This window comes from Mchenga conophoros, linkage group LG17 (genome assembly GCF_057382185.1).
Source record: "Mchenga conophoros isolate Kocher_MC1m ecotype Shallow Benthic linkage group LG17, M_conophoros_male_GT1.1, whole genome shotgun sequence".
Taxonomy (NCBI): domain Eukaryota; kingdom Metazoa; phylum Chordata; class Actinopteri; order Cichliformes; family Cichlidae; genus Mchenga; species Mchenga conophoros.
In genome coordinates this window covers 31,248,044-31,272,947 of record NC_140542.1, presented here as the reverse complement: position 1 = coordinate 31,272,947, position 24,904 = coordinate 31,248,044, and the positions used below count along the sequence as shown (strand labels likewise).

The 24,904-nt window shown below is 41.4% G+C and overlaps 1 protein-coding gene across 1 annotated transcript in view; it reads left to right on the top strand.

Moving 5' to 3' along the window:
• The window catches only part of LOC146555722 (uncharacterized), a 39,573-nt gene extending 17,053 nt beyond the window's left edge, over nt 1-22,520 (top strand). Inside the window, exons 5-9 of the mRNA XM_085251945.1 lie at nt 10,017-10,154; nt 11,262-11,404; nt 16,645-16,815; nt 16,975-17,083; nt 18,406-22,520. Coding sequence (XP_085108071.1) covers nt 10,017-10,154; nt 11,262-11,404; nt 16,645-16,815; nt 16,975-17,083; nt 18,406-20,241 — 2,397 coding nt within the window. The 3' untranslated portion in view covers nt 20,242-22,520. The remainder of the gene's footprint in view (nt 1-10,016; nt 10,155-11,261; nt 11,405-16,644; nt 16,816-16,974; nt 17,084-18,405) is intronic.
• The last annotated feature ends 2,384 nt before the right edge of the window (nt 22,521-24,904 follow it).

Below are 24,904 nucleotides of genomic sequence, written 5' to 3'. Positions count from 1 at the left end.
GCTTGTGCAGTTTTGAAGCAGTTTCCCCAGAGAGCAAAAAACAAATGTCAAGCTTTCAATCATGAAAAATAAAAGCTCAAAAGCATCAAATGGAAAAGGCCACATGCTTCCATGTTACTGTCTGTCGTTTGCATCAGTCTGGGTGTTACAACCGTCTATGAAGACAGGAAATAAGGGATATGTAGTATACACTTGGAAGGTTGTGTGATGCAGGGTAAATTGAGGATGCAATGTGAAGGCCAGGATAGATGATGTCATGCTAGGACTGTCCATGCAACAGTTGCAAGAAGAGGTGGAGGCCTTTTGTCATGTTGTATATGCAAATGTATAAACATGCACACACTTTTGTTTCTGGCTTAAATGCATTATGTTGCTTTCTGTGGTGCGATGCATGAAAAACAGTTGTTTTTAACAAATGGCGTTTGACCTGAGAAGCTACAGCTCTGTGTTTCCTCTACACTTCAGTGCTTTGCTTTTCTTAATCGGAGTTAATCTTGAAGTGACTTTTGTATAAATATTGTTTTCCTCAAGGTTTGCATAAAACATTTTCTTAGCAGTAATAGCAATTTTTCTGTCACTGTAGAAGTAAATACAAGGGCTGTTTATGAAGGCTCAACCTTTTTTGTTTCACGAGTGCGAGTAAAATTCAATAAGAATTGTAGGAATTATTTTTAGTATAATGTCTTTAACAGATATACGGTAGTGTGTGAAGTTTTACACTTAAAAGTTAAGCGAGATGGCTTTCAGAAGTAATGCCGTGTGCAGTTCAGTCTGAATTATTCATTAGTTCACTTTATACCAACTTCAGGAAACTGAAATGGACCAAGTTGGTGTTACAGTCCTCAAATGCAGCAGTTTTTTGTTGTTGTTGTTGTTGGGGTTTTTTATACAGGTACCTCTATTGATCTAAAGATTTGAAGACAGGAATTAGAGAAGTTATGATACCAGAAATTTCTGAACCAACTTAGACTCTGAAAACTGAAAAAAAAGGAAATTATTAAATTATTTTTGGAAAAAAAACAAAACAAAAAAAACCCTGAAGAAAAACAAAACAAAACACAGATCCAAAGCATTTTACTGTTATATCACATCCACAGCAGGGAAAAAAGAACATATTCTTTTTTGTCTCTTGATTTTTTTTCTTTGCTGTAAAAAGGCTGATGGGGTATTGTTGTCACCCTGCTAGGGCACCTAAGTTCAGTTAGTAAGGGTGTCAACTAAAATCTCGGGAGATCAAAACTTAGAGATTTATAATCTTGTGAATACAATAATTCAAGAAGGAAATCACCTGGGATTTTTAAATTGAAAACTGAAATGAAAACTTGACTGTGATAACTCAAGAACAAGCTAATGGAAGATTTTGAAAGTGATACCATCGGTGTGTCTACTAGGTTGACAGATAGCACTTGTGGTGTGCAGTATGTTCAGGCCTTTGGGTGTTGCTGAGCTGACCGGTGCAGTGGTTTTTTTTTTTTTTTTTTTTTTTTAAGAGTGCACCATATTGTTGATTTGGCAGCTGCTCAAGTTTGGGGTTTTTTTCCCCCCGCAACTCAATGATGGGCTCCTTCTGACATGAATGCAAGTTCAACACTTGGAATCAGCTCCAGAGCTTTTATGCATTCAGCTTATGATAACAAGGGAACAGGAACTGGCCCTGCTTTGCCATGAAGCTTCTCTTGAAAATGGGATACTGTGTTTAAAAATGAATGTAATTCCTTAAGCTGTTAATGTGAACATTTTTGTTAAACCCCTTTAATTAAAGCTGAAAGTCTGCACTTTAATCACAGTACACCTTAATTTTTAAATAAAATATTAAGGTTGAGATGTATAAAATGGACATTTAACACTGAGTGGGCGCTGCTTTGAAAAGAATGGAACAACACTTCTCTCTTATTCAGCTTTAAATGGGGAATTATCAGACTGTCAGAGACCTGTGGTGCATGAAGCTTTTATCAGTCAGGCAGCACAGTTATAGATGCATAGTTCTCTATTAACATCCACTACCCCTCTGCACTAAAAACCTTCCTAGTGGAAACCCAGCTGTACGCATCAACTGCGCAGAGTTCCTCTTTTCTTTTCCCCTCAGATGAATATTAAATTTATTTACATTCCACTGATTTTTCCTAACTCCTTATCCACCTTGGTGTCATGGGTCGGGGGACTGGAGCCTCTCCCAGATGTCACTGGGAAAAACACACAGACACATCCAAACCTGCTGCCAGTTTAGAATCACCAGATATTAACCTATCGTGCATGTCTTTACTGTGAAAGGGAGCTGGAGTACCTGGAAAACACGTGACTCCACACAGAAAGGCCATTGCGTGCCAGGTGGACTGAACCCAGAGCCTTCTTGCGACCAGGATGACGATGCTAACCATTTCACCCATTTAGAATATGGCCTACTAAGGCAACAAGTAGCTCCCAGCTCTTTTTTTTGTCAACAATCCCTAATGCTAGCCTAAAGATGAACGCGTCAGCGTTTGTGGATCTTGGGTGATTAGCTTTGCTAGAGCAGTTGGCAGCTGTCACAATTTGCAAAGATAACTTTTCAGGCTCAGAATTAACATTCTGAAGACATTTTCAATGCAGAGTTGACAAGTGAAATTCATTCATCTTGAGTTTAGTGTAAAGAGTAAGTTGACTGGATTTGAGGTGCTTAGAAAAGCTTGAAGTATTGCATCTGTTTTTAAAAAATGCTGGCTTTAATTGTCTTTAAGTATTATGCCACTACACTTGCTGCTATTATTCCACATATTGTTTCCCAGTACCTTTAAAAAAAACAAACTATTTAAAAAAAACAAAAAACTGCCAAGTTTTCAGATATTTGTCGTCAACTTGTTCCAGTTCTCCCTGGTGGTAAATATAGAAAGTAAGGGAAGAAGGTGATGTGATGATGGGGAGGGAAATGTAATGATTAAATGAAAAGACTGGATGGCTGCTGTGAACATGAAAAAGTTGTATTGTTGTGGCTTTAACCATCTGGTCGAGTCATCTGCTTCCATCTGTTCAGAATTAAAACGGCTTTTGGCATTAAACTGATGTCTGATTTCGCAGACTTAATGACAACATTATCAACGACATCAGCGTTGTGTGCAGCACACGTTTGGACGTGGCTGTTACTCTGACGCTTCTTAATCTTGAGATATCAACGTTCAAAGCAAGTGGACATACTTGTTAGAGAGGGAAGAGACTATTAAAAGCATATAACACAAGAGGCTGCATGAAGCATAGTCTAAAATAGATGAGAAAGAGAGGATTTTATATAAGAAATGTGACAGAAATGGCAGCGAAGGGATGAGAGGGAAGAAGTCGAGTTAAAGACTCTGAGAAATGACTGCTGTCAGCCAGGTGGTGGCTTCACGGTAAAGCAGGTTGAAGACTCACCTCCATCAACAAAAAGGTGCTTTTCTTCTCAAACCACCTGACCACTTTTCGACCCACAACACTTTTGAGGACAGCGGGAAAAACTAGAACTGTTTATGTAGGTGTGTTGCTGGGATGGATTGTCTCCTCTGGGCACAGTGACAAAGCTAGACCTTTTCTTTTCAAGTTGTCCCATGTCTATAGTTCACTAATGAAAAGCTTTTTGTTGCCTCAAACCTCCTGAGTGGCTTTGTACTGAGATACCGCCTGCTCTTTTTCAATGTGAGTACAGCCAGGATTGGTTACCATACTCTTGTAAAGAGTGTGTGTGGTGTACTACAGGGGGTAGATCAGTTTGTGCGTTCTAATGCTCTCCTTCTGGCTGTTTTCTTCTTTTGTGTGGAATATTCATAATGTTTTCTCCCTGTATTTCCTTCTGTTTTTGGACAGTTTTGCCTCCACAGGAACACCTTGATCTCAGCATGACTGTGAATCAATTAAATCCAGTTGAAATGAAAGCATGAAACATCCTTAATGTGTAATTTTTGTCTAAATTTCCCTGCAAACATGTGTCCCGTGCTGTCCCTTTAAGAGTAATGTTCCTTGCAGGGCTAACGTCATTGTCCACTGGTCTTGTTAATTTTTTTTCCCCTCCCTCCAAGCTCTCGGCAGTGACCTTGGGAAGTACACTTACAGTCCACACACACACACACACACACACACACACACACACACACACACACACACACAGACAGATGTGAGCATGCATACTGATAGTAAATACACAGGAACAAGTACACACACACACACACACACACACACACACACACACACACACATATATATATATATATACAGAGATTAATGTTGTATCATCCCCATTTCTCTCCCTCCCGCTGTGTTAGTCTGTCTCTCTTTTATCTCTCTCCTCCATGTTTCTGTTATCGAGCCATAAATGACTGGACCGCTGCTTTTTGTTTGGTGTGTGCAGAAAGGAGAGCAAAGCAAATTGCCGCCGCTTGCAATCTTTTCTTCTTTGTTTGTGCTCAAATTTATCTCCCACAGTATGAGACACAATCACCCATACACTTCTCCACGAAGTTACTTGCGTACCTATAGCAATTGATAATGAATAGCGTGTAAGAGAGGATGTTTGTTATGCTCACAATGTGACCGCAGGCACTGAAGTTGCTTTGCTGCTGCTCAGGCTGTGTGCCTGTATTTTGTATTCAGCACCTGTCTAAAGCCATTTTCAGTACCGGTAAGAATTATGGAAGATTACAGCTCTCCACTTTCTCAGGGCAAGTACAGCCCAACAGTCAATACGTGGTGTGCTAGGACGCTGAGGTAATTTGGTCTTTCTCCTTTTAGTCACTGAGAGCAATGATGTCGGTACGTCGTCAAAAGATTAAAACGAGGCGAAACAGCACAATGCAGCTTTTTAATATTTTATTAATCTGTGCTCATAATGTGCTTGTGTTAATGCTTTATCACTGCAGAAAAACATTCACAGCAATGCCTCATATGTAAATGAAGTAAAAGCCAGCAGGTTTATGGGTCAGAGTGGGGGGAAAAGAAGCCCAGTACTTTATAAATGTGTAAACTCATTGACTAGAATAGAAATATCCTTTATTGTCCTTCATTAGGGAAATTCAGCATCAAAGTGACAGGCAGATGGAGCTTGCAGATTCACACAAAAGTAAAGAATATATAAAATAAGAGACTGTACAGTAAGTAAGTAAGGGCAGCTTACAACTTAATGCAAACAAATACTGTATAGTTCAAAGCAAATACTGGTCAAAAGCTCAGAAATTCCGATTATACAGAGGAAGATGTTGCAACAGTTTGAAAAGATGAGACTTTGTGGTGGGGGGGTCAAAAATCCTATATCAGTGCTGAGGGTTTGTCTGAGTGGCGAGCCCAGTCTTTCAGGACAATACTACCATTTAGCTGGCTCTCTAAGACGTATTCCCCAACCCGCTGGTGAGTAGTTGCAGGAGGCTGCTGGTAGTCTCTGTTCTACCGCTATTACTCACCAGGTACTCTCCGAGCTGTAGTAAAACTGAAAAGTATGACACAAACCAGAAACTGTTTGTTTTCAAAGTAAACATTGCTCCTTTTGATATGTGCTGGGAGTAGAGTCAAGGCACAACTTTTAGTTGTTTCTGGTTTATGTCACACTTTTTGAAGTTTTACTACCACTCTGCCCGTAGCTCCCAACTAGTTGGGTAATGCACATTTTTCCCATGTGACTCTCTGGACCTGCCTGGGACCCAATATTGCATAGAGGAGGTTAACAGCAGTTTGTAGGTATTTCACATTGACTACACCATCAGCTTTTTACTATATTTCAATAGCTTCTTGACTTAGCCACAGACTTCAGTAAAATGAGTCATCGTAACTGAAAAGACAGGATGACAGTGCGTTTTCTTCTCTCTATTTGCTGAAGTCCTCTGACCTCCACAGTAGGCGAAATTGAGACTGGCGTGAATAAATTAGGTGACAATTTAGTATGAAAAGTTGTGACAAATTTGCTAAACCTGCAATAAATAGGTGAAGCACGATAAGAACTGCTGTGAGTGAGAAGGATGGTAAACAAACGAGCTGAGATCATTTAGTCTCGTAAAAAACACCACAAACAAATTTTTTTGTTTGTTATTTTTGCCTATAATTTTGAGTCCAGCTGCTGTGCTTAGACTAACATAGATATTTCTCTAGGTGCTTTCTTTTTGAGAGATGTTGTGCCCCTAGGCTAAGATGGTTAATTTTTCTCATATTAAAAATAACAAACAAACAAAACAAAAAACCCCTGATTATTCAAATCTCTAAATTGAGAATCCTATAGCTACATCGAATGCCGGTTATCGGCATGTGTAGCTCATCTGATTCTAGCTAAAGCCTCATCCTGTGTAGGCACCTTGCTCCAGGCTTTTGACGCTCACTGACCTGAAGGAAACGCTGCCACGCTCAGCCTCCACAGTGTACCTAGAAGTTGGCTTAGCATCAGTGTGGTGTCGCTTTAACTTAGAAGAATTCATCAGCAATAACAAAGGAGGCGGAAAGGGACCATTACATTATTTTTAATTGAAGTGTGGATGTGCATTCATTCACATCTCTCTCTTTGTAGCCGAGCCAAGTGGGAGATTGTTAAAGAGAAGCATGTCCAATTGTGTTTGAGGCACCAGTCAGCAGCCAGAAGCTTTGTTGTGACGCATGTACGGAAATAGACTAATAAACTTAGCACTCTGCAGTCTGGCTGGACATAATGATCAGCGAGAGAATTGGATGAGAGGGAGAAAAGAATTTAAGAGATATGCAGGGGTGAGGGAGAGGTTGGACAGATTAGTGAGATGATGGTATGACATGAACTCAGCAGGAGAAGGTCAAAGATGAGTTGATGAAGGAAAGAGAAGCTTGTTACAGAATTAACAAGTGAGGGAACCAGAGGCGGAAAGGAGAGCAGGAAGGAGAGAGGATTGATCTAATAGGCTTCCCACCAGGGATGTTAGCATTATGAAGGAAGGAGGCAGAGGAGGAGATGGAGAGGCTGACGGAGATGAGAGGGGGGAAAAAAATGGGTAAGGCGAGTAAAACACCAAGTGAAGTCAGTGTTTACAAGCACGTACGCAGAGAAGAGAAAGGAATGGAGCATCTTGAACACTGTAGCTCAGAGGAAGTCTGTCAAATTTCCTGTTTCCTTCTGTTTGCCTTCACTTGAAATAGAAAAGGTGTGTGTGTGTGTGTGTGTCAGTACCAGTGGGTGTTAAATTTATCCGTTCATTTGAGTCACAGGTCGCGTTTCCTAATAATCCTCTTGTGATAGTGAGAGAATATTGTCTTTGCAAACAACATGGGGGTTTAGTCAGGTGTTAAGTTACGCACGTGTAAACACACGCGCACAAAAATAGAGACTCATAAGCGCAAACACTTATAATCATGTAGAAAAAAAGAACACACACACACTACAAAAATACATGCACACACTGTGGCTAAGAAACATTGTGGAAGCCAGGAATTACTTGTAAGCCCGATGGTGTTGGAATCAACACATCCCCCTCTGTGTAACTAGGTCACTGACTCAGTGAGACTATTTAAAGTTGTCTTTATATGTCTTTATGGAGTCAGTATGTCAAGCTTTTAGCCAGTGTCATCTTATGAGGATATTAAACCGTGAACAAACAGCCACGTGGCTCGGCATGACTATGGATGATACACTGATTTATTTTTGCTAGTTTAATATAGAATTAAAAGCTGTAAACATCTGTTCATCAAGTGTTTGGACCAATTTACAAGGAATTATTAAGGTAGACATGTTGTTTCCTTTACTGAGTAAAAAACATGTTCTACATACTGAAGCTGCCAGCATTCACAGTCTTCTAAGCTACTGTTGGGGATCTGGTACCTTACATATAAAAAGGCACCTGGGAGCTGCTAAACACCCTCCCCTTCAGTCCTTTTACAATTTAGTGTTTACATCTTCATTACTTCCCCTTCACTTCCCTCCTCCCATCTTTTCAAACCTTCACTCATCTCTCCTCATCAACACCCCTCCCTCCTTTTTTTTTTCTTCGACCCTTTGGAATTACGAGGATTTCTGCATTTATTAATCCTACAATGTGCTCTGATCTTCATCTGAGTCACAGTTAGATATTTTTCTCATTTTTGTCTCGCTTGCATTTCACAGCTTGTCTTCCCAAACTTTCTCTTCCTCTTCTTTACACATTTTTCTCTCCATCTGTCTCTCTTCCCCTCATCCTTTCTCTCTTGTGTATCCTCTCTCGCTCTCTCTCGGTCTCTTTCCTCCCTCTGGTCTGCCTCTCTTCCGTTCTCTCTCCCTTTATCTCTGCCTCGTTGTCAAGTGGTGACTCACTGGAGGTGTGCAGCCAAGGATTTGGCGTGCGCACAGACACACATGCATCGCGATCAGCCAAGGGTACCGCATGCAGGCCACATGCTGCACGTACTGCGCGCACATGCACACACAAAAGGCACTGCTGAGGGCCAAGGGTATGAGAGGCGGGTTAGAGACACACAGTCACACAGGCGCGATGCTCTGTCAGCCAAGTGAAAAGCAGCAAACAGCGTTGAGTCACATCACTGGAGCAGAAACATCAAAAGAAGGCACCAACACACACACAGTGTCTATTTTGACACCCAGTAATGATGCACAGCTTCTATGCGGATCTCTGCCTCCAATTCAGATTTTCGTGTGTTTCCAAATTGGCATGAATAATATTATATTTAATATAAATAATATCATCATATAACACTTGCTGTAGGAGGGAGAAAGGGACCATTATATTATTTTGCTTCCTGTCATTTGTTTATCACTTTTAGCTGTTTATGATGTCTTTGCCAGACACTAAATGCCTAATATAGTGTCTGGCAAATGGTCTGTCTTTGAGCACATAAATCCCACCCACCTGTTCTTCACACCTTCTGTTTGCAAGGGGCAACCAATCAGGGAAAAGCTGGCTTAAAGGAAATTAAATTGTTTATTTCACGTAGTGGATGAACTAATACCCAGTTTATGATGAACAAGTAGTTTTTGGAGCTTTATGCTTTTATCAGAGTGCAGTGGAGAGCAGACTGGAAAGTAGGGAGAGAGGATGACTGGGGGAAGACACGTAGCACAGGGCCTTGGATTTGAAGCATTTAGGCTTGTGGCATATGGTCACCTGCTCCACCTGTGAGCTAAACTGGCACCCATTCATGTTTGTTTTAACTATAGACTATACAGAGTTACTCTAGTAGAGTCCAGCAGGCAACTATACTAAGCTGGAAATAACCACAATTAATTGTTAGATGATTTTAGGTGTTAAAAAAAGGTATTAAAACAAAACAAGTGGGTGAAATGCTCTTTAGTAGGACTGGTCACCAGGTAACTGTTGTATGTTAAAAAGGAACTCAGATCCTCTAGACCAGCGGTCCCCAACCTTTTTTGCACCATGGACCGGTTTATGTCTGACAAACCTGTACCAAAAATAAAAGGACTTAATAATAGCACACGGGAAACGATGCAGGGAAACAGATTTAATAATAAAAATGATTAAAAAAAAGATAAAAACTGATAAAAAAAACCCCTAAAAACCATAAATTTCACACAGGAGCCTCAACTCTCGTGCCCCAGCACCAAACGACTCATGGACCGGTACCGGTCTGTGATCCGGGGGTTGGGGAACGCTGCTCTAGCCCCTGTTACAACAGTGGGAGGTCTTTAATGAGCTTGTTGAAGGTGCTACAACTTTCCCAGATGATGATTATTGACTATTAGTTTCCATTTATCACTTTGCATGATATGTTTATTGTTAGAGTGAGAGAATGTGTTTTCTTCTGAGTTGGATTTGAGAGTGAAATGATAAACAGTGGGTGTGTATCACATTGAAAATGGTTTGTTTGAACTGCACTCCTTTGGATGAGAAATAATAAAGCTGTGATTTACAGTTTGCCAGGGAAACTTGTTTTAAAATTCGATTATCGTTATAATACCTCTGTGTCTGTGCACAACACGAAAGAGAATGTTAAATATTAGCGTTTGCATGCTTCTAGCTAAACACTGAACTCCCACTTTATGATTAATTATGCAGCAGGAATCAACCTCACTTCACCATAACACAGAGTATGTGCGTGTGTTTGTTATATTCCCGCTGCAGGTGAAGAAAACCTACAGTCATGGCACATACAGAGCTGGGGCCATGAGACAGATTAGCCTGGTGGGAGCTGTGGACGAGGAGGTCGGCAATTATTTCCCAGAATTCCTCAGCATGCTGGAAGAGTCACCTTTCCTCAAGGTGAGTCTGGGTGGGACAGCAGCGTGGCAGTAATCCTGACAAAGACAGAATGACTGAATGGAAAACGTGACAGAAGGATTCAAACAAACAGATAAGATTTGAGCTTGAACTGGATATGGAAGTGAGTCCGCAAAATGTTTGTCTCCGACCTGAACTGAATGCAGTGAAATGCCTTTTAGAAAAAAGTAGCCGACAGAAAATAATAATACTTTAGGAACTGGATTTTAATCTTCTTTGTTTTAGCCAGAAGAGAGCCATTAAAACTTTGCTGGGTCGGCCCAGATACTCATCCTTAGTATCCTCTTGAGACATCCTTATTAATCGCTCATTGCCTCATGCTCTAAAAGCATTCATTTTCATAATGTGCTACTATTTGTTCCAAGAAAACATCATCTGTTCTAGTAAAATTGTGCACGCTTAGTCAAGCTGTTGTGTGACGATGTTCAGCTGGCTGACATAGTGTCATCCCTGAACTCTAAAGTAGGATTTATTTACTCTACTTATTTACTTCCTAGTACCACATGTATGGTCTCATATTGCATTCAATAACTAGACTATTTTGACGCATTTGCACCGCTGATCATTTGGAAACACCAAACCGAGCAGATGGAGAATACTGCAAGACAAAACACCTAAGACTCTCAGCAGTGGCTGGCAAATGAGAGGCCTGTCAAGCGATTGACGCAGCTCCCTGTTTTAGTCCAGGAAGTTGTTTCTGTCTGCAGGAGCAGACCACGAAACGCTGCGTTTACTCACTGCTGTCCCTTAAATGCATGAGTGACAGGTTCGTCTTCTGTTTGCTGTTCTATGTTGAGACTTCAAATCTCCTGCTCGCGCTGCGGAGGAGTGGCGTCGCACGCTGAATATCAAAAGACGCACATCCTCTGGCGTTTCCTGTCTATGAACGGCTTTGGCTCAGATTCAGCACCCTCCGAATCATCCTGGGTGCCAGTGACAAGTTTTGCCAGGGGAGCAGTTTTTGCACACGAGATAAATAAAACACTTGATGAATTGGTTGCCGACTAAAAAGGCGATGCTTTGATTTTTATTCCCTTGTGTCTTCACTTTCCCTCCTCCTTCTTTTCCTCCTTGTCTGTCTGGCTCCAGAGGACTCTTCCATGGGGAACGTTTTCCAGTCTGAGGCTGATGAGTCCCACAGAGAGCGACGACGGTCCTATAATGTGGGTCAGACCAGGAGAGCAGATGATACCTGTAGCTGATATACCAAAGTCTCCTTTTAAAAGAAAACGGTGAGTCCAACGGTGAACGGCAGACTGCAGATGCGCACAAATAAGGCCAACTCACGTTTCCAGTTCAGTGAGACAGATGGAATTAGGAGGGATTTCGCTCTTTATGAATGTTGTTTACAAGCCTCGGTGGTGTGTGTTTGTGTAACTTATTGAGCCAGCTTGCCTCTGTACCCTCCGTTCTGCCCATGAGGACTGATTATAGGCTAAAAAAGCGTTCCAATCTGAAGCAGCGTGCAGCTTTGTTGAAGCCGAGCTGCTCCAGATGAGACGATTACCCTCCTCTCTGCTTGCCTGTGCCGCTGCTGCTCAAACACGGCCTCTGCCTCATAATGCATGATGTCTGCGAGCGAGACCATGAGAGAGAACGTGTGTGTGTGTGTGTGTGTGTGTGTGTGAATGGGAGCGGTATGTGGCTCACCGCTAGGATGAGATCATCGTTACATCAGACACCACTTCACATGGCAGCCAGCCAAACGTGGGACAATGCACATCACACACATTCCTGCCTCGCTTCATTTATTTCTCTCTCATGTCTCAGGTCATTAGTGGTGGCATCGGTTGGTTGGTTGATTTTTAGCTTAAGAGATGAGTCAGTTGATAAGATGATGATTCTTTATTGGAAGAAGTCTGTGATTTCACGCCGATTTCAACTAAGCACACTTTTATTAGCAGCTTTAGTCCTTTAGTTCATAGGAGATGTCCTATTTTTAATTATTAGGTTAAGTGTGCCTGCTTTTCAATTTGTGTGCACCAAATTTCCTATATTATGGTACACATTAATGTGTTTTGTCTTTTCATGGTCCACTGGGTTTAGACCAAAGTTAGTAAAACTAAAAGTACATGTTGGAGGGGGGCAAATGAAACCTTTCAGTTAACGGAAATAAAAAATAAAACCAGACTTGCATGTAGGAAATTTCTCAATCTTTCACCCGCCTTGCAGCTCCGGCCTCATTTCTCTGTCCTTGCTACCTCCACAGATAGTTTCTATTACAGTCTGTTTTCCGCTTCTTCTTGACTTCTGTTTTCTGCTTGAAGTTGATTTATTGAGGACTTCACATGCTGCTGTTCTCAGGAGCTCAGGTGTTTTTCATGTCTGTCAGTGTGTGAATAAGAAAAGAGACATCAAAAAAGAAAGCATGTCAAAAGAAATATGGAGAAGTAGTGAGGAGGAGAGGAGGACGTGATGTTTGCAGCGAGTCCTTGGCTGCAGTTTGGCCTTGCGCTGTTTGGAGGAAGGCTGCTGGCGCATGAGCAGCGTCTCTTTGCGGCGCTGCTTTTTATTTCTCAGTAGTTTCAGTGGAAAGGTCAAACTGTTGTGCCTTTCTGACAGCGCTGAGACTCTCAGTCTGAGAATTCAGCTTGATTATAGTGGTCAGATGATGAAAATAAACCAAAATATTTCAGCTCTTGTTGAAAGGGCGCCACGCTCACACAGATTTACTGTAATTGCATAGTAGAAGCGGCAGCAGCAGCCGGGGCCAGCACCATTTTGAAGAAAGACAGAGGATTGACGAAGAATGTGATGTGAGCGTGACAGCCAGCGTGAGCTGATCAAACCCGCAAAGCTTAGCAACGAAGAGACAGACGTGGAACGCTTCTGAAAGAAAAAAGGATGTTAACGTGACGTTAACCTTTTATTTCAAGCACTTCACACTTTATGTGCTCTGCACTGTCTACTATACTTACACTGATATTTACTGAGCTGTTTTTACTACATTTAGTACCACATTTACTGCATTTTGATCTGTATTTGTGCTTTTGTTGTGTAGTTGAAATTGTTTTATTGGTTTTTTTTAATTGCATTTTACTCCAGATTAACTTTTACCTTTGTTTTTTCATATTTTATTAGATTTTGTATACATGTTCCTGATCGGTTTTGCTTTGTCAACCTCACCTGGTTGACAAGGCAACCCACCAGTCCCTTCATTTCCCTTCACTTTCCTGTCAAATAAAGGCTTAAAATGCTCCAAATAAATAAACCACTAGAGAATATAACAAATGATCAGTTTTCAAACATGGTATCCCAATTATTAATATATCATATATTCTGGTATTATCTACATTTTTCAAAATATTACGGAATAGAGTTACACAACCATTAACAACATTTGTGTGCTTTTGTTGATGAATTTCATTTGGCACATATTACTTTGGGGCTAAATTGAGTTTTAAATGCAGAACCTGGCCAAAAATCAATATAATTAACACACACAAAAACAGCTCTTGTATGTTCAGAGAGCATTGCTTTCCTCCATTGCTTTCTCCCTTTATATCCACATACTCCCCACCTCCCTCCTTCTTTATCCCACCAGCCCTATTATCTCCTTGCGCCCTCTTCTACTCATCTACCCCTCAGTCCTGCTTTAACTGGCAATAAAGGCGCAGGAATCTCTCCTGACATTTTGGTGCACACTACCAGCAGACACGGTGGGAGAATAACACGACCTCACATGTAGTTAAAGATTTGCAGCGGATGGTAGGCTTCAAAGATGTGCACATTCAGCACTCTTCCCTTTACGCTCTCCCTTTTCACAGTTTCACTTACCAGCTTTCCTGGTTTTACATTTATTACTGTCAGCCTGCAGTCAGCTCAGACACACTGAGCTCTGTGTGTGTGTGTGTGTGTGTGTGTGTGTGTGTGTGTGTTTTTCATCTACCCCCATCCACTCTCTGCACTATTTTCCCCTGCTTCTTTCTTCCTCTTCCACCAGCTCATGCCTCTCTCTTCTTATCTCTGAATGAATGAACGCACAATTCAGCATTCAGCACGGGTAGTTTCGAAGCTTGTCTGTGTGTGTGTGTGTGTTACTCTCTCGAAGGACTCTCTCGCAAACTCTGTGCGTGTGTTTATACTCTTGTTTGAATTTGACTGCAGCTCCAGTGTGAGTCACTGATCCAGCAGTGAGCTGACTGCAGTACTTCTATTGTTTGGCAGCACGGCTCATTCCTATGCTTTTCCTTCACAGCTCTTCAGTCTGCACACATGAAGCCAAGCGCAGACTTCGTATGTGTACATCGTCTAGCTTTTGCCGTTACACTGCTTGAAACGCAGCTTGTGTTTTTTGGGCTTTTTCTCTCTCTCTCTTTTTTTTTTTTTTAAATGCGAGAGAATGTTGTAGATCTACAATTTTTCACACTTATTTGTAAACACGCATTATGCCGGCAGCAAACACGGAACCATAAAGCACCATGAGGCAACTATTGTTGTGATCTGGCGCTATATAAATAAAACTGAATTGAATAAAATGATTAGATTTGGGAGTGGGGGGGGCATCCGGAGCTAGAAAATCTGACATATCTGTTGAAGGCCTGCAGTAATTGTGTAGACGCATTGTGGGTTTGTTGTTTTATCTTTCATCTTTTGGTTCATACTACATCTTGCATGTGAATCAGAGAAGTGCAATAAATTCTTACATTTATAAAATGACCTCAAATATGTAAATTATCTGCAGTATTTTATACTGTTAATATGTGTGTTATGTATCAAAGTGGAGGAGTTATTAATACATGGGTAAATTCTGTGTGGTGTGGAAACCAGACTGAGCATGAATGGTGCTTTGATGAGGGTTACACCCACAAATGTTTCAGAAACTCTCACTGAAGCCACAGGCTGAAACACGCCTTTTTCATCCTGCTTCTATCAAACATTAAACGTATCGACTACTTAACTGTGAGCGCTGACACTTTCATTAAATAACGCGCAGTTTTTAGGGATCTGTTTGTTCTTGTAAGTCTTTTTAAAACAAACATGCCTGCTTGTTCGTTAAGTTTACATCGGCTTACCCTCAGGCTGTGAAGTTTCCACGTTCTGGCTTAATAGTTGAGGTATACAGTGGATGTGAAAAGTGTAGACAACCCTGTTAAAATGCCAGATTTTTGTGATTATTAAAAATGAGACTACAATAAATCATTTCAAAATGTGTCCCACATTTAATGTGACCTGTAACCTGTATAGTTCAATTGAAAAACAAACAAATCTCTAACAGGAAACAATATGAAAAATAATAAGCCGAGTGCAAAAGTGTCCATACTCGTACACAAATGACCTTTTCATTTATGACAAAAATTCCAGCATGTGGATCAAGGATAAGGATTTTTAGATTAGATCCAGCTACACTGGATAAGATGAGGGAAAAGTAAAGACAAGATGTCTATGGGTCCTTAAAATATCTTAAATTTGATTGGATCTTAAATATTTCACTTTTATTTATTTATTTATGTATTTATTTGGTCTCTAAAGAATTAGATAGCATAATGTAATTGATCACCTGTTCACCTAAAGCTTTCAGAATATTTTTATATGTGTACGGACAGTTTGTGCTGATGCCAATTAAAGATTTTCCCCAGAAAATAAATGCAAACCAAAATAAACAAAAATTCCCCCAGTGCTTAGGCCTGGCCTGCTGCCCGTCTTGCACACACTGATGGAAACACTGGGGACGACTATGATGACGGCTTTGTTAGCCAGCGTGCTCATTAGAAAAGGGAAGATGTGACTTTCATGACAAATGGCTCACGAATAACAATTGTTTGAACTGACATTAATGTGTTTACTTGGAGAGAACATATTTTTCACTTCTGATGTGAAGCTTGGTGTAAAATTTTGTTCTAAGTGTTATTAAAAAGGTCTTAAATTTGACCTGCAAGCATCTAGGCCAAGTCATAGCTTTGCCAACTAATAAGGAACAAAGTATAACATGACATCAGCGCTGGCTGTTACAGAGGCGGCAATTGCAAAATTGTGGTTCAATGTCAATGTTTGAATCGTTTATCTATTTATTTCATTATTTTTGTTGTATTTATTTCCCCTTAAAGCCAAAAACAAAGCAGTCTTTATTACTTTATTATATGTTGTAAACGCTTTGACAGGCAGGATTTGAACATTTAAAATTTAGACTAGACGAGATAAATACTGGTTGCTGATTGTGGTAAAATCCATCTTATTTACAAATCATTTAAAGGCAGTATCGCTCTGTGTATCCCTATGGCTGATTGATTTGTTATTGTAGATGCTTCTGTCTCTGTCTTAGCTGATGCTGATAATACAACAGCAACAGCAGCAGGTCTCTTTGTGCTGTTATAAAGCAGACGGGAAAGAAAGAGCCTAGGAGAGTGAGCATCCCACTCACCTTTAGTCATTTCCTTCTTTATTTAGACAGCAGGGAAGCAGACAGGTGAGAAACACAAACTGTGTGGGCACGCTGTGTTTTTCTACTTTTTCACTCTGCTTTTTCTCTTAGCTCCGCAAATGAGGTGAAGAACCTGCTTCAGTCCCTGCCCAGGACCAGCGAGCCCAGAGAGATGCTGTTCGAGGATCGGACGCGAGCCCACGCCGATCACATCGGACAGGGTTTCGAGCGCCAAACCACGGCGGCCGTGGGGGTGCTGAAGGCCGTATGCTCCGTAGAAAGGTAGGCGTTGAAGCGACAGTAGCGCACGCTGTAAATGTCAGACAGTTTGGTAAGCAGCCGTCTGTGTGGAAGTGACACACGCTCTGTATTTACACAGCTTAGTCACTGACGGATATCATATAATCCTTCTCTCTTCCCTCCCCCCTTGCTCGTTTTCAGCTTGGAGCCTCCTCGTGTAACCAAAGATGTTGTGTGTTTCCACGCTGGTGATTTCCCTTATGTAGTTCAGAGGCTGCAGTTGGACTTACATGAACCCCCGCTGTCTCAGGTGTTACATTATACACACACACACACACACACACACACACACACACACACACACACACACACACACCTGTGCTCACTCACTCCTATTACTCCCAGTAAATTGACCTTTATAATAACTCATATTGGATAAAGTGTTACCAAAATATCAACTGAGTGTAAACCTGATGATGGATGCTGCCACCCGGTGGACAATTTTAACCTCAGCTAGAGGTTTGTCTTAAGACAAGAAAAGACAAGTGTTACTATAGTAAATAATTATAGTTATAGTTCTTCTGTATTTATTTTTTGCTTATGTAGTTTAGTTTATTTCTCCGGGTTAATTGTTGTGTCCATCTGCACCCGCAGACATCTTTCCGTGGAGGAAGAATTAAATGTTAAATATCACTAGTCTCGATCCAGGTCCCTGCCAGACGTCCTCTGTGATCACCAACTGTTTTTTCATATTTATTTATGTATCATGTGAATTTTATTTAAATTTCAGAAAAATCCCCCATAAGATAAATGTTTATTTAAAGTGAAATAAATATTTGAGCAGTATAGTTAATGAATTACTGCCAAAACAATCTAACTTCACCAAAAACAACAAACACACTGCTCTTTTTTTTTTTTTTTTTACCTATTTTTAAAAAATGACAAAAATACAAATTATTTAAAAAAACACATTAAAGTTCCTCTAGTCCTTTCTGCCAGCTTTGATTTTGCAGTCTGTGTAGCTTCTTTTCCTTTTTGAGATAAAGAGACTCCAGCTCCCCTTGTGCAGACTGCATAAGTACAACCTGCACTCAAGGAGATCAAAAGCAACTTCAGAGAACAAGATTTTGTCTTGCTGCTGCTGTTCTGACTCGTTATGCAAAGGAATTCTATTTTGAATTTATTTAATCTGTGAGTTTTGAATCGTGCGTCAGCAAAATGTCCCCCCCGGGGATTGGAACAAGCCTGCAGACCATTTCAATGCAGCTCGGCATCCTTAAAGGAAACCAAAACAACTCTCGAATTGTTAGCAAGAGGCTGCTGCCTTTTAACTTCATGCAGCCGGTTTTCTCAGTGTCCTGTGAAGCAGTGCATATCAGACAACTGGAAGGATGTAGGCTAATTTAAATCTTAATAAAGAATTTAAATAAATTTGTTTTCTAATGTTAGTAATACTTTCATTCTGACGTGTAAATGTGTTTTCAATCAGTTTTGCGATGCATGTCCTTTTGTTTACTTTATCTAAGTCAGCATGGCCCTCTGCTGCTCAAATTCTTATTCTCATGGTATTATGACATCTATTTTCTTCCTCTCCTCCGTTTTTAACCGTCTTCCCGCCCTCTCTCTGTACAGTGTGTGCAGTGGGTGGACGACGCCAAACTAAACCAGCTGCGGCGGGAAGGCATTCGTTATGCTCGCATCCGCCTGTGCCACGATGACATCTACTTCATCCCCCGCAATGTGGTCCACCAGTTCAAGACAGTTTCTGCTGTCTGCAGCCTGGCATGGCATGTCCGCCTCCTGCAGTACCACAAGGGAGAAGGGGGGGAGGAGGAGCAGAAGGAGAAGGTTGAGCTGAAAGTGGAAGAGACTGAATCGGTTTTTGAGGGGGAAAAGGAGGATGAGAAGAAGAGGATAAAGGATGAGGATGTTGAGGTTGAGGTGGCAGAAAGCAGGACATTGCCAACTGGCAGAAAGGAGGAGGACAGTGATTGCCTTCAGCATCCACCTCCCCCGTCCCAGCCTGCTCTCTCAGCACACTCAGACAAACAGGAGGTGATGGAGAGGGCAGCTGAAGAAAGAGGCCCTAAACGGCAGGATTCACCTCCTGCAAAGGTGAAGGCAGAATCTCCAGCCCCTGCCTGCAAGAATAAATCTCCTCCACCTCGCACTATGTCCCCTCCTGCTTTCCTTCCTCTTGATCGGGACACAGAACCCAAAATATTATCTAAACCTCATCACCACCACCACCACCATCTCTTAGACAGCAGAACAACGTCTTCCAGTAGAAGTTCCTCCTCTTCAGCTTCTCCGAAATCATCCCCAAAGTCTTCCACCTCGTCAGCGTTTTCACCTTCACCTGTCGCAAGCTTGCATTCGACTTTTGCAGCTTCCCATCCATCTTCTACCTCTTCTTCTTCCTCCTCCTCCTCCTCTGCTGTGGTGTCCACATCTTCCCCTCTGCCAGCTTCCTCTTCATCCCTGACTAGTCTCAAGCCTGCAGTGGAATCTCTTCTCTCCACGCTTCCTCCTTCTTCTCAGCCTCTTCCTTCCTCGGAGTCAGATCAACCGAAGGACAAAGACTCGCTCCCGGTCACAGACACACAGACACAGGGGTGGTCACAGGGGTCGCCCACTGTGGATGTAAAAACACACCCCTCCGAAATCAACACATGGACTTACACAGGGATCGACATGCGGACACAAACACGCCCAGAGGCACAGACTCACACTTTAGACTCAGACTCCAGGACATCCGTGGATTTGCCAGTACATCCACCACAGGACGCCTCGAGGCAAGGAAACTACATGCAGCAATACACACCCCAGCATCTCCCACCTCCTCCCCTCCCTCAGATGCTTCCCCTCTCTTTCTCCCCTCTCCTGCCGCATTCCCACATCCCTCACAGACCTCCAGGGCTCCCCCAAAACACCCTCTCCAGTCCTTCCCTTCCCACACAGCCTCAAACGCTAAACTCTTTTCTCACCCAGAAAGCACCGCCACATTCGGTCCACCTGAGCCCGCTTCACCTGCATCACCAACCAAATATCACCACACAGTCCCAGCCGTACTTCCAGCCCCCACTAATGGCCTCCCCTCCTCTAAGCTCTCCCCTCACTAACACCCAGTCTCTCTCCCCTCACCTTTCCCATCCACACCAGTTCGCCAAAACCTTCTTCCCCACCCAGCATCCCAGCTTCACCTCCCACCCCTTCCTCCCCCCTCAGCCTTTCCTCTCGCAGCCGCCGGGTGCTTACCCCCTACAACCGCAATACCAGACCTCAGCATCCATGCAGGTTCAGCTCTCCCTGTCACAGTCTTTCCCTTACCCACCTCCTCCTCCACCGCCATCCTCCTCCCCACACCCCCCTCCCCCCCCTCTTCCTCCTCACCCACCACCTCAACCTCGCCCTGCTGTTTTCCCCCCACCCCCAAACCACGAAGAGGAGCCGAAGCAGATTTTATAGTAGTTTTTTGTACGTAATGAAACTCTTTTTAAATGACTGTATACGTATAAGGTTTCATTTTGGTTGTGCTGTTGTAAAACAATGTAAAATAAATAACTAAAGAGGGAGAAAGCAGACACAGTATCATAGTTTATCAAGCAGCGTTGGACTCGATATAACCCAGACCTCTGGACTGAACTGGCTTAGATTGTACAGATGCTTTGGTCGTGCACAGGTTAAAAAGTGTGATGGAGAATTCCTTTCATTTACAGGTAGCTTTGGCCTTTAGCCATCTGAACTCTGAAGGAGAGATTATTCAGGCTCAAATGAGCCCTGTCGTCTGCCAAACTGCTGTCTGGCTCTGTTTTTTTTGTTTTGTTTTTAAGTGAAGTGAGCATAAGTCCTTTCAAACATCAGATTATCTGTGAGCCTGTCAGATGTAGGAAGTGAAGATTTCTCCAGACTTGTGTCAGATATTTATATAAATATAGAATAAAGGTTGTAAGTGTGGCCTTTTTGTGAAACTTGCAGCTAATGCTTCCATTTTTGTGGCTTTTTTTTTCTCGTATGTTCTCCGTGCCCAAGACTGTTTCTGAAATAATGATGGATCACCGCTGGTGTATTGATTTAATGTTCCTACACTTCATTACTGTACTGCACTATACAGTCTATCACAGTACTTTTCCCTAATATTGTATTTAGAGCTATAATGCTATAATGTTGCTGTAGTTTTTTAATGCTACTCAACATTATCTGAGCTCCAGCATGCAGTAGAACTGCATTCAGTCAGGCCACTAAGAGTCACATTTTTCAAAGTACTGAGGTTGTCCTGTGCTGGCTGCCCTTAACGCCACAGTGGGCTCTTTGTGTAATTTTGCTGCTTTTCTTTTTGTTTTTCGCCCGTCTCCTGGATGTGTGCCAGGGTTTCTTAATTTTGAGAACAAGTTTTGTGAACAAACTCGACCCAGGGCCTCCAGAAGTCTCAGGAAAACGCATTCAGGGCACATCCTGAACCTCGATTTTTATCCCCTTAACCGGATCTGTGTTTTATTAACAAGCAGCTACGATGACAGCTCACTGTGAGCTAGGATTCAAAGAGCAATATCATACAGATGCAGCATAGCCAAGACATCCCAAACGTGACTCATCACAGCAGTTTTAGTGCGTGTGAAAATGCAGTTGGTATTATTGTGGAAACTTTGAGTCGAGACTTGCAGATTCCATTAGATTATCCACAGGGCAATTTCAGGTTCTTCCAAGACTGTAACTTCAGTGCATTCAGGCTCACTTTTTATTTATTTTTTTTATTTACACTTCGAAAACAGACGGTACGCTGTCAAGAGCTCGTTTCCAAAGCACTATTTATCTATTTACCTGAAGTCTGCTTTCTCTACAGTGTGGAGTCTATGAAATGTTTTATTTATGAACCACAGACTGAAGTGTTTAAAAGTACAGTAAATTATTTTATGTGGAATTTTTAGCAGCGCCTATGAAGAATATATGTTTCTCCAAATATCTGATCATGAGAGTCAAACTCGTCTGTCTCGGTGCATGTCACAGAGTTGTGTATCTTTGTTGGTGTCTTGATTTTGTTTTGTCTTTTTTGTTTTTTACTATCGATATTGCTAATGTAGCCCACATTTCCCCAGTGCCTGTCCTTAACTGTGAAATACTAGATGGTCCAGAGACATACAGTGAAGGGGTCTTAGTTTTAACTGGAAAATCAGAGCAAAGCCTTAAATTGGTGTCTAAAGCCGCTGGAAGCTCTCCAAACATCTGAGGTCGGAGGGTTCAGCAGTGTTCAGAAGGTTTTTTGGGTTTCTTTTCCTTAATGATTCGTTTCACCACAAGCCTGAAAAATTTTGGAAAATGACAGATAACGCCTTAGCTTTTTGTCGTCAGTTTGCCTCAACGTTCACAGTGAGAACTCTTCACTGTATGGCTCTGGGGGAGAGCGAGGTGATAATTAAGCACTTGATAACAGTTGTGAGGCGCTATGCCGCTCTTTATACGCTTTTTGGCTTTTGGATGTTACAGAAACACGACAGGAACTTCTCTATTTTTTTGTAGAAATGTGACAAAAAAGTTATGGCTGAAAACAAAAGGTCTTCAGGGGCTAGAATTGTTTTCACAGAGTTCATTTATCTCCAGTTTTTCTTTGTTTGTTTGTTTTCTGTTCTTTTTAACTGTCAGCACTGTAGTGTACATAATGAGTTTTGTAAAGGGGAAAGAAATACTTGTAGTGTGGTTTCTACTTTAAATATGAGCCTAGCTAATAAAAGGTTCAATGTTTGACTTGATTCTCGTTGGTCTGGTTGTGTTTTCTCCACCGTGCATGACACTCTTGCAAGACTTTAGTGCAGGTGGGAGTCGATCCATTAAAGGTTGCCGCTTTAATCGTCAGGTGTGCGCCGACAGTATTGAAGAATTTTTAACAGTTAATGTCTTTCTGTGTGGATGATTTCACTAACAGCCATTTGTTCTTCAGTTTTGAGTGAAATATTATGAATCTGTAATTTAGCTTTTAAATGAGTGTTCACTATAGGTGCAACCATCTTTTATATACAGTTTATGTCAATAATTGCATTTTTTAGTAAGCTTCCACAAAACTTCCTGCAATAACTGAATTTTTTTTTTTGTCCACTTGGGGGCAGAAATATAAAACCGTCAACACTACCCTGACATACTCTGAAGATGATATGTTAAAAGTGTTTGCAAACAGTGGGAGGCCTGATGCTAAAAAATAATCAATTCAACGGGCCCAAAAGACACTTTAAAGCTCCTTAGAAGTGAAGTCACATCCTTAGAATATCTGCAACTCTTTTCAAATAGTAGCAGCCACTGTAAAGAAAAAAAATACTACTTAAAGCATCACTCATGTGTTAAGTGTAACTTTACACTTTAGCCATGCGAGTCCTTTATAAGGCTTTGTGAATGTGCTTAAAACCTACAGACACTCATCTGACTTTGAAATTTACTAAAAGCATCTTTCTTATTTTCAAAGCCATTCCTCCACCTCTGTCCAGCATACACCTGCCTGTGTTTTCGGCTTCTGTTTCCCTGTTATGCAAGCCGCCCCCTCACTGCAGTCTACGGCAGTGAGCTCAGCAGTTTTTAACGGTCCAGATTTGAGTAGACGACACATACACAATGCAGTAGCTCTGTGATTCAAGGCTGCTGTGTGTCGGGTCAAATCCAGCTAAGAAGAGCCTTTCCTCCCTCCTCTCTTCATCCTTTCCTGCCAGAGGAGCTCAGCTGACCTTTAAAGTGCAGGATCGAGGCAGGAAGTTGTTGCAGAGACAGTGAAATTAGTTTTGGATCATTCATGATAAACCAACTCACTCAACTGTGAATGCACTCAGTCAGTGAGCACATGGTATTCTTTCATTTAGTAAATTACTGCGGGTGCTATTAATTTTATTCTGTTCATTGCTTTTTTATGTAGCATGAAATGTGAAATAATCCTTATGTACTCTGCAGATAGGATAAGATGTACTATATTTATTGCAAAAGTTGGGAATTTCCTGTGTTGTAACAGCCAAAATATTAAACATAAACTAAATAAATGGTTTATTAGAATAAAGTGGAACAGTTAAAACACAAATGATACTAAAATGAGTTAATTCAATAGGAAAAATACATTAAAGGAGCTCAATAAGTCAAGAAATAGATTTAATTCAATAGAACTGCATGTAGAATGCTGAATATAATACACAAATACAAGTGAAAACAACAAAACTAGTAAAGCAAAAACTGCCAAATGGCATTAAAGAGTGATATTGTTACATATTACACCACAAGATTGCTAATAAAGATGCACTATTGCTTCCCCATATTTAACTAACTGCTACTCTAATTACTCCAGTAAGAGAAACGTTTTTGCACGTTGGGAAACTGTACAAACCAAAACCAATGCAATAAGTTAATTTATTAACAGTAAGAACCTGCAGAAAATGTCTTAGAACAGGTAAAAACCTGCTCCTTATAATGCTGCCTGTCCTACATGAGCTACTCATTAAAAAGTAAACTGGAGCTAGTTTTACAAACAGGTACAATTATTACTTAACATAAACTGAGCCAAAATGCAGAAGCAGTGTGTGAAACTCAAAGTACATGCTTACATCTTCCACTGGAATTAAGGGGTAGTTAGCAGGCAGGTGCTGCTAATTAAATGCTCTTGATTAACTGATCATCAGCAAGTGTGAGCACCTCTATAAAACAGACACACAACAGGACTCAGGATGTGAAATATTTAAATGAATGACAGTGCAACTAGAAAAGGGCTGAACACATATGGCTTATTTGGAGTCTCTTTGGACATCTGGACAGTCCAAAAGACGTCTGTAACAATGTTCATGGACAGACGAGAACAAAATGGAGATGTTCGGTGAAAAACACACACCTCTTCCCGACTGTGAAGCACGGCGATGGAGGGATGTTGATTTGAGCTCCTTTTGCATCCACAGGACCGGAGCAAGTCAAAGTCCAGAACTCAACTGAACTAAAATACTGCAGCGAGATTGAAGAAGACTGGACCGAAATTCCTCCACAATGATGTGAGACACTGATAAAGTCATACAGGAAATGATGACTTCAAGTTATTACTGGGCGTATTTAGTTTTTCAGAGAACTGCAGAGAGCCATGTGAAAATGTTCTTTTTCACGCAGCAGCAAGTGCTTTGAT